Raw genomic sequence first — 10,757 nt, forward strand, 5'->3', positions numbered from 1 at the left:
TGTGTGTGTGTGTGTGTGTGTGTGTGTGTGTGTGTGTGTACACATGTGCACGCAGGGATTGTGAAAGGATGGAGGGTGTTGAATGATGGCTTGGCAGAGGCTTTGGAAAGTATGTGACAGGGACAGAACAGGGAAGATGGTAGATGACATAAGGTCACATGGTGAAGGAGTGACCCCATAAGTCCAAGGTTTAGCAGAGCAATTTCATACATTTGTTACCCAGAGAAAAGAGCACAGCAAAGGAAGATCATGGAAGGTGCAGGTAGACCTTAAGGGTGGGGAGAAGGAGCATCAGAATGCCTCATGAAATGCCTGTGATTGCCTTGGTTGAGTAGGAAGGGAGCAAACCCGAGGGAAGCAGGATGTCATCAACTTCTTTTCTGCTGAGTATAGAAGGACCTGGAAACCATGGACAGAAAAGCTGGCAAGCCTAAAGGTCTCTGTGGTTGTTTGGCTTCATCTAGGTGGACACTTGACACTTTGTGTTTAATAGAATGTTTCTGGGGACTGAGCACTGTATTGGTCAAGTTGCTGATCCTGTACAGGGCAAACAACCTACCAAAACCAGTGTGTGGCCATGGGCTGAGAGGAGTTGACAAATGATAATAGAACCATTAAAAACCAGCCTTCTGGTCAGTATGTGTTCTTTAAGCAAATGCTGCTGTGGACTAAAAGCTGTGAGGTAATTGATTAAAAATTACCTCCTGTTGTTATATGATTCAGATTTATCAATTAGTTAGATTAAACCATCATTGAAAGTACAGCTGTGGCTTGATGAACAGCAAAGTCCTAAGCTTTCAGAAAGAGACATAAAGGAACTCCGTTACAATGTGAATATATAATGTATGGAAAAATGCTTCACACTGGGGCTAATTTCTGTGTTCCCTTGTGCTTCCCTGGGTTTATGTACAAGTACGTAAATGCTTGCTTTGAAATGGCGGTCATAACTAGAGGACTACTTTTTATATTAACAAAATGACTAAAAAAAATTCCTTTAAAAGGACAGTTGACTTTATCCCATGCTCTGTTGCACAGGGGGAAATGTGGGTAGGTGTGTGTGTGTGTGTGTGTGTGTGTGTGTGTGTCTGGAAATTGAACCTAGGGCCTTACACATGCTCGGCAGGCAATGCTAAATTATGCTGCCAGCCCCTTTCCCCTCTTCTGAGCCGAGGTTTTACTAAGTTACTGGTGCTAGCCTTTGAACTTTGCCCTGCAGCCCAGTCAGGCTTTAACATTTTGATCCTCAGTCTCCCAAGCAGCTGAGATGGTAGGCCTGTGCCATCAGACCTCCTGTGTTACAGGCTGAGTGGGACAGACTAGATAGAAAGAACACCGAGAATGGAAACCAAACCAACCCAAAAGATCTGGGGGGGGGGGGTGCTTTCCCTAAAATGAAACAACTCACAAGTGAATGATAATGGAAAGAGTCAAATACCAAGTGATAATGTTGTAAAGTCCATGATGATATTTGGGAAGGAATAAGTTCAATCAGGTAAGTTCTTCCTGTGTCCAGGCACTGGGAGCCATGTTTTGAGGATTCATGGGATTTGAGGTTCTGGAGGGAGGGAAAATACAGTTTCTTCCTTCCCTGTAAACAGAGGAAAAGGGATGGAGAAAGACTGTCAGGGGTGTTGGAGCCTCTCATTTACAAGCATATTATGGTGAGTCTCCCAGAACCTTTCCTAGGCTCTGGATCTGAGCCCCTGTGTACTGAGATGTAAGCAGAGAGTGACTTGATCTCTCAAAATGTGTGATCCTGCTGATCAGAAGGTAAAGGCCAAATGCACAGGCTGACTAAATAATGTCATAAATGTCCAAGAAGTAGAAAAATATGTGTTGAGATTAATGAAGACTGGGGCCTTTTAGTGGAGCGATTTTGGGTAACTTTATACTGTTCCAGGACGAAAACTTACAAGCTAATTTTGAGTCATTGATGAAATTAACTATGCACAAGGGTTAGGGAGATAACTCAGTGCATAAGAGCCTCTGCTGGACAACTATGAGGACCTGAATTCAAATCTCCAGAACCCATGGGAAAAGCTTGGTTGGTCACATGCACCTGCAACCTCAGCACTGTACTAGGGTAGGGAGGGAAGAGACTGAACAATTACTGGACTTTCTGACCACCGATCAAAGCTCAGGTTTAGTGAGAATCCTTGTCTCTAGAACATAAGGAAGATGGTGATAAAGTAGTCATATGCACCTGAACACACACACACACACACACACACACACACACACATATGTACTTAGGGTTGTTTTTTAATTTCACATGTGTGTGTGTCTATATCACACTCTACACCTAAAACACATCCTTCACACATGTAATGTATACACACACACACACACACACACACACACATACACACACACACACAATTAAAAAGCAACCCTAAGCACATATAGATTAAAAAGCATTTTCATTGTATCCATGTCTCCCAGGACAACATGTTCTAAGATGGAGTGGGGCTGGGGCTGGGAACTGCTCCTGGACCTTGTCTCATGATCTATTATCTCCAGGACAACAAGTATCCCCAGAGGGTGATGGATCCTAAGGCTAAGCGTACAGACATTGCACTTTTCCAGATTTCAAAGGACTAATGAGGGAATGCTGTTGTCCCTTTGCTTTGAGGACTTTTTCAATCTACAGAGGCTCACCTAGTGCATTGGCCCTGTATCGCTTGGCCCACACCACTTGCTGTGTAAAAATAAAATGGCCCAGAGTTAGTAACATGAAACAACAGGCATGTGGGTTTGTTAAAGACTCTGTCAGGAATCTGGACAATATTTTGCTGGGGCAGGGACTCTCGAAAGCTGCAGTCATTGTAAGGCTTGCCTAACTGAAGATCTGTATAGCCAAGCTTACTGAGGTGGCAGCTGACGAGATCTAATTCCCCATGAGTTGTTGGACTGAGGGTCTCCCTTCCTGGTTGGTTGTTGGGTGGGGGCCACCCTCATTTTCTTGTCAAGAACTTTAAGTAGAATAAACCAAGAAGTGATGCTAACACTAAAGAGAGAATGAGCCAAATAAAGGTTGACATTTAATCTTGGAAATGACCCTTTATCATCTTTGCATATCTTCTTAATTAGAAGCAAATGTTTGTAAGAATGAAGCTCGGTGATAGAGTAGTGCCTTAGCCCATGGAAAAGGACAAGGAGGAAGGGGAAGAGAGAAGGAGAAGGTGAAGAGAGGAATTGGACTGGGGAAGGAAGAAGAGGGGAAGAATAATTGAGGGAGAGAAGCACAGGTGAGGGAGGAGGAGGAAAGGGAAGAGTAGAGGAGGTGTAGGAAGAGGGGAAGAAGAGCACAGGAGGAGGAGAGCATAAGAAGGGGGCAGGTGAGGGAGACTGGAGAAGGAAGAGGGAAAGGAAGAATGAAGGAGGAGGAAGAGGCAGCATCAGCAAATGCCCCACTAAAAGGGAGCAGGTCACATGGGATGTTACCAACCAGGAGACAAGAGTCACTGGAGGGCTCCCCAGTCATACACATGTAGGCCAGGTAAGCGTAGGCTCCCCCTATTCTTTTCTTCATCATCCTTTGTCATACCTGTCCTTGTCAGTAAATGCTTGGTGAGGCCTCATGTTAAATTGAGCAGAATGGCAAGTATTCCACCAACAACTACATAATCAACAGTGGAGTCTTTAAGTTGCCAGTCCCAGCAGAAACGGGTAAAGTAATTTTCTTTGTGGTTATCTTATATTAGGCTCTCACTTGCACAGTGTGATGTGCCCTTCTTGCCTTTTTTGTTTTTACATTATAGTACGTTAGTAGACTGCTTTACCTGACCATACAACTTAACTTTTTGAAGAATTCATATAATACTGGAATTATATCTGAGAACCAACCCGAGGGTACTGTTGCCTTGTACTGCATTTTGAGCCCATTACTCTTTTTTCAGGGCTGGCCTGTAAACATCATCACAGCAGATCATGTGTCTCCACTCCATGAAGCATGCCTCAGAGGTCATCTGTCCTGTGCAAATGTTTTACTAAGTCATGGAGCTCAGGTATGTGAAGCTTAAATAATAGAATAGAATAGTTGTCATCATCTTCATCTTTTTTTCTCTTCCCTCCCTCCCTCTCCTTCCCTCCTTCCTTCTCTTCCTTTATTTCCTCCTTCCTCCCTCCCTTCTCCCCTCCCTCCCTTCCTTCTTCCTTTCTTCCCTTCTTTCCCTCCTCCTTCTGCTTCCGCACTTCTGCTGCTTCTTCTGCTTCAGCCTCCTCCTTCTCACCCCCTTCTTCTGCCTCTGTCTTTTCTTCTGCTTCTGCTTGCTTCTTCCCTTTCCTTCTCTTCCTTCTGAGATGGGTTGTTTCTGTAGCCCTGGCTGTCCTGGAACTTAAATTTGGCTCCCAACTCAGACATCCTCCTGCATCTGCCTCCTGAGTGCTGATATTGAAATCATGCACCACCACATCTAGTCTATGGGGTCTATTTCAAACCACTTCAAAAGCTGTGCTTAGAGTCTGAACCATTTTATTTATTAGACAGCATTAATAAGTATTGCTATGTAATTTAATATCATTAATTTCATGTCTCTGGGTGGCAGGGAATGAAATCCTGCAGAAAAAGTGAGAACTTTGGCTGGGGATGGCTGGGATGCTGGAGTAAGAACATCTCTGTGTGGTCTCTCATCCTTTAGCAAGTGGCCTAAAATTGTTCACAGGAGAGTAGGCATTGCAAGGGAAGCAAAAGAGGGCAGGCCTTTTTCTTGCATCCCATTTGCTACTATCATATTGGCTAAAGTAAGTCTTGTAGGCAAGCCTGCATTCAGGTATTGGAAAAATAGCCTCCATCTTGTGATGGGAGGGTCTGCAGAGCCATATGGCAAAGGAATGCACCCTGTGGGATGAAGGAACTTGTGCCAGTTTGGAAACTAACAAAGAGTCATGGGAATAGTAGGGATTATTGGGAGCACATACAAGTATTTATGTATTTCCAGTGGGGGAGTTCAAAAGGAGCTTCCTATAGGAAATGATGTCTAATCTGAAACAGAAGGACCTTAGAACCAGTTTGCCAAATGGTGAATTCAAGGAAAGTAAGGGCTTCCATCCACAAGACACAACCAACACAAAAGTCTGGAAGTGAAATTGGGCGAATTTTATTAACCCATTTCTTAGAGCAAGAGAATAGAGTGGGTGAGAAGGTTTCTTGTCATTTATGACAAAACCACATACAAAAGAAGCAAGCAGAATGGAAACGTTAAGGGAACAGTCACTTTATGGTCCTGTGGCACTATGGGACCTAGAGAGTAAGCATCTCCTTGAAATTTGCACTCTGCATCTTCGGCACTCACCTAGGTCTTGGCCTTCCTTGGAAAGAGAGTGGGATGATGAATTCAGTTTTATCCACACAGTGACTTCATTTAACAGATGCACATGACCCTATGACAAGATAGAAGCATCCATGTAAATTTGGGCTTGCTATCTATTGTTTGTTTGTAGCCCAAACATCATGACATGTATGCTAGCTTGTAAATATCTGTGAGATTTGTATCTATTCTTATAAAAACTAGCTCTGAAATCTATAGTTTTACAGTCTTGTTAACCAGTTCTGTATCTATTTGCAAACATATTTAAGTTTCATATTGACTAACCATATAACTTTTTCTTTAATCTAGCCCTAACCTCTTGTTAACAAATAAACTGAATAAAATATTTTTTATCTGTTAAGCATATCTACATGAGTTTAAAAGAAAAAATATTCTTTTAAAAATCATTTTCAGATTACTCTGTCTTAGGATGGGTGTTTAAAATAAATATTAATTTGGAAGCTATGCTATGGAAGTCATCACTACTAGATTCATGACCACAAAGAGGGCAGGGAAGAAAGACCAGTCAGTAACATTATTACTGCCTTCTATTTTACACCTTGTTCTTTTGTCCACGGCAATTGTTCAGAATTTGGTGGCTCTCATTTTATAGAAAGAGATGGTGTTTAAGGCTCAGAGAGGCTTTTAAAAACACCTTGAAAGTGGAAGGATTAAGCTTGAGTTCAGTTCACATCAACCTCCCTCTTCATCCTGGAGTTGGGTTTTCTTTGCAGGTGAATAGCATGACTATAGACTGGCAAACTCCCTTGTTTAACGCTTGTGTCAGTGGAAGCCAGGATTGTGTGAATCTACTGCTACTGCATGGAGCTGCTCCCCACCCTGAGAGTGACTTGGCCTCTCCCATACACGAGGCTGCTAAAAGAGGTAACTCCATTGATAATATTTAGGGGTTTCACACAGTCCTTCAAGGAAACTCTGACTACAGAAATAGAAAAGAAGAGGAATATTTTAGAGCAGCAGTTTTCAAAAAGTTCGTTGGTAGTAGAAGCATCCATATGATCATCAGGCTTGCAAATGCAGACTCTTGCGACCTCTGTGCAGCCTCTGATACACATTTAAGTTTGAGAATTACCCTTTCAGAACCATATTTCTAGAGTAGAGAATGGTAAATACATAGTAAATTATGGATCTTTGTGGAATATTTGAACTCAGAGAAAGCAAGGTCCATATTTCATTGTATGGAAGCAGTAGGTTCCATACTAACACTTTCTTTCAAGGTTATTGTGTACCTCAACCATATTCAGCTTTATTTCCCCATCCTAACTTCTTCTCCCAGCATGTTCTTTCTCAAGTAGCTTCCATTCTACTTTTATGGAGGGGTGGGGAGAGAGAGGGGTGTGGGAGAAGAGGGAGAAAAGAGACAGTGTGTGTGTGTGTGTGTGTGTGTGTGTGTGTGTGTGTGTGTTAGCACACAGGAGAGAAAGTGAGAGAGCAAGAGATAGTATGTGTGTGCATATAATCTGTGTTCCACATATGAGTAAATGTGTAGTTTGTATTTGTCTTTCTGGTTTGTCTCATTTTGCTGAATATGGTGCTCTCCAATCCCATTCATTTTCATGCAAACAGTAAAATCTCATTCTTCTTTATGGCAGAATAAAACTCTGTGTTACACATGTACCATATTTTCTTTATCCATCCAGTGCTGAACTTGGACAAAAACAACTTAAGAGAGAAAGGGTTCATTTTATCTCACAGTTCTAAGCTTTGAGCAAACTTAGTTTACCAGACCGGCCCTGGACACCACGGGATTTGACAGGTTCTAAGACTTGCCTGTGTTCACCGTGGCCTACTGCTCCCAGCCTTTGCAGGCTTTAAGCTTCCTTCTTTGTCCTGCTATTCATTCCATGTCTTTCTTCGGGACCATCTTTAGCCCTGTTTCTCCATGTCTCTTCCCTGATCAGACTAGTTACAAACACGTGATCCATAAAAGTAAATGGCTGCGGGTTGCTTTCCATGGCTACTGAATGCAGTTCCACTCACAGTGGCAAATGACATTTTGTTCATGGTTGGAGACTGCTTCTTTGGCTGACCCTCCTTTTGCTTTGGGGAAACCAAGACAAAAAGCCTGATTCTTCTCTTCGTGGGAAGAGATGGATGGGCTAGGATATTCAGTGGCGGAGCTGACCTAATAATGGCTTGGGACAGACATTTATTCTCTGCTGTATTAAAATTATTTTCCATTCTAAGTAAAATAATATGGATATGTTGGGAGTACATTTAAACATACAAAATAAGGACTGTTGTTTAGTAAATTTATGCTGTAACTCTTCTGTTCTTTCCTTCCCCCCCCCTTTCTTTTTGGGCTGCAGGCCATGTGCAATGCATCGAGTCTCTCGTAGCTCACGGGGCCAATATTGACTATAACATCAGCCACCTCGGAACACCTCTGTATGTGGCTTGTAAAAACCAGCAGGTAACCTGTGCCAAGAAACTCCTGGAGTCAGGTAAGGAAAAAACAAACAAACAAACATGAAGATGACCAGTAAATTGAATGACCCCTAAAGATCCTCCGGTCATACAAAAGGAGAGAGTGTGGGCAAGGAGATTGAGCAAGACCCCACTGTTCTGACAGGAAGTTGTTCTACACTGTTTACATTTTAGTTGTCACACTTCTAACTAGCAAGACAATGAGGGAGGAAGGAGAAGATGGTGATCTTGGTGATAGCACCATACCTTTTTCCAGAGTGGTCCTCATTTATTACAAGCTTCCCCCCCACCCCCCGCCTCGCCCTCTGCCTCTCTCTAGCTGAACAGTTATATGATTGAGTTCTGCAAAGCTGCTGCGTTGTAGCTGACTCTTCCTTTTTGGGACTGTCTTCCACAGTTCTTCTTGATTAGGAAATTAGTCGGCTATAAACAGTTTCTTTTTCTTGAAGGGATGTACTATCACTCCTTTTCACTCCCATATGGTTGTCCAGTCCCCTTCCCAACACTGGAAACACGAGGGTAACTTTATCTACATTGTGATCCTCCTTTAAGACTTCAGGAGTCTCTCCCCACACTATTTTCAAGTTCCTATTTTTCCCCCTTGTTTGATAGCAGTTCTTATTCATCAGTTCTCTCTGCCACTCTCCTTCCTTCCGATTATTTTAGGAAGAGTTTTTAAGCTTCGAGGCATTTAAAGCTTGTATCCAGGTCAGGGCCATATTTGGCATCTCTCACAAAGTAAAACTACTATTTGTTGACCAGGCAACCAGGCATACTTTGTGTGTGTGTGTGTGTGTGTGTGTGTGTGTGTGTGTGTGTGTGTGTGTTTGTGTGTGTAATCCCTAGCTCAGGTAAAAAGTGGGAGCCTGCATACATCTCAGTGAGAACCAGGCTGTGAGCAGGGGTGGGGATTTATTTAGATGGTGGAGGGAGAATTGGGTCCCTTACTCTTTTTTTTTTGGTTTTTCGAGACAGGGTTTCTCTGTATAGCCCTGGCTGTCCTGGAACTCACTCTGTAGACCAGGCTGGTCTCGAACTCAGAAATCCGCCTGCCTCTGCCTTCCAAGTGCTGGGATTAAAGGCTTGTGCCACCACCGCCTGGCTCCCAATTTTCTTATTATAATAAATGTCATAAAATGAAATCAGTTCTCAATCTCACAGAATTATATTCATCAGGAATTCCCCATGTTTAAACTCTTTTGAGAGTCTTTGTTTTGAGAAATGGGATGGCTAGCACTGTTCTTTGATCTCTTCTGTTCTTGTTGTTTTTATTTAGGAGCATCTGTGAATCAAGGCAAAGACTTGGATTCTCCTCTTCACGTAGTGGCCAGGAAGTCCAGTGGGGAGCTGGTGGATCTGCTCATGGACTTCGGAGCAGATGCTCAAGCCAAGAATGCTGATGGCAAACGTCCTGTGGATCTGGTGCCTCTGGAGAGTCCTTTGATCCAGATCTTCTTGCAGAGAGAAGGTGCCTTTCCAGTGCCCAAATCTAAGCCCTAACCCATAGAGGCTCCTTTGATCCCTTAGGGTGAGGCAGGTGCTTACTAAGTTCTGACTTCCAATTCTGTAAAGATCCCTCTCTGCCTTCACCATGCATGGGGGACCTGAGATAATTCAGCAAGGCACATCATTGCTAATGAAGTAAAATTTAGCCTTTTGTTGTTTGGTATGTTGGACTCGGGCTGTTTGGCCAGGTTTTAAAGAGGTCAGCTAGTCTTTAAAAGTATTTGATGTTGAAGTTAAATGCAACATGCTTTAGAGCAGTGGTTCTCAATCTTCCTAATGCTGTGACCCTTTAATACAGTTCCTCCTGTAGTGGTGACCCCCCCCATCATAAAATGATTTTTGTTGCTACTTCATAACTGTAATTTTGCAAAGTGTATCAATTGTAATGTAAATGCCTATGTTTTCTGATGGTCGTAGCTGATCCCTGTGAAAGAGTCATTCAACCTCCTAAGGGGTCGCAACCCATAGGCTGAGAACTACTGCAGATGCCTTTTAGGTATTGTCTGGTCTTTCAAGAGGTCTGAACTGCCCTGTATACCAGCCAAATTGCCGAGCAAATGATTGGTTGGGTTAAGATGTAGCTAACTAACAGTTTAGAGCATTTGTTTAATGATTTACACCAATTAAGATACATTTACTCTTGCAAGTCTCCCACTCTCCTCCACAAATAAGAACTTACACTGCTTACACAATTTAGTAAACAGTGATCTGCACAGGAGAAGAGGCATTTCCTGGAGCAAAGACCTGTTTAGGTTTCAAGGAAACCTGATTGCATCATTAGTTGCTCTTCCAGAGTGTTGTTTGTGCTTTGTTTTTGGACTGTGGGATTCTGAAGTAGGCCTTCCTATCTGAAGGACTCTGATGCCAAGTAAGCTGCTTATTTTCTACTGACAGGCTGAGAAGTAGGGCTGGATCTGGTAGATCCCAGGGCAATTGCCCATCCTGCAGTTGCCTGCACTCCTTAGCATTGCAGGCCAGGGCAGTGATGGCACATGCCTTTAATCCCAGCACTTGGGAGGCAGAGGCAAGTAGATTTCTGAGTTCAAGGCCAGCCTGATCTACAGAGTGAGTTCCAGGACAGCCAGGGCTACACAGAGAAACCCTGTCTCGAAAAAACAAAAAACAAACAAACAAACAAACAAAAAACAAACAACAACAACAACAACAAAACAATAAAAAAAGAAAGACTGATGGAGGCAGAAGGAATCAACTAGAGTTCTCTTTCTGTTAAACTGTGGGATAATCAATGGGCATTTTTGCCTGCATCTTGACAATTTCTTGCTTTGAAAAATTTCTATGTATACACATAGGGCTACATTTCTCTTACAGTTCCTCAGGGTCCACAGAAATATTTTAATTCCTATTAAAATAGAAGAAGAACAGTGGTGTTGCATGTCTTTAATCCCAGCACTTGGCAGGCAGAGGCAAGCAGATTTCTGAGTTTGAGGCCAGCCTGGTCTACAGAGTAAGTTCCAGGATAGCCAGGACTATACA

The 10,757-nt window shown here is 42.9% G+C and overlaps 1 protein-coding gene across 1 annotated transcript in view; it reads left to right on the forward strand.

Moving 5' to 3' along the window:
* The window catches only part of Asb9 (ankyrin repeat and SOCS box containing 9), a 27,381-nt gene that overhangs the window by 13,377 nt on the left and 3,247 nt on the right, over positions 1-10,757 (forward strand). Inside the window, exons 3-6 of the mRNA XM_031370976.1 lie at positions 3,900-4,007; positions 6,044-6,194; positions 7,640-7,774; positions 9,034-9,225. Coding sequence (XP_031226836.1) covers positions 3,900-4,007; positions 6,044-6,194; positions 7,640-7,774; positions 9,034-9,225 — 586 coding nt within the window. The remainder of the gene's footprint in view (positions 1-3,899; positions 4,008-6,043; positions 6,195-7,639; positions 7,775-9,033; positions 9,226-10,757) is intronic.

The sequence above is a fragment of the Mastomys coucha genome, chromosome X (assembly GCF_008632895.1).
Source record: "Mastomys coucha isolate ucsf_1 chromosome X, UCSF_Mcou_1, whole genome shotgun sequence".
NCBI classification, from domain to species: Eukaryota; Metazoa; Chordata; class Mammalia; order Rodentia; family Muridae; genus Mastomys; species Mastomys coucha.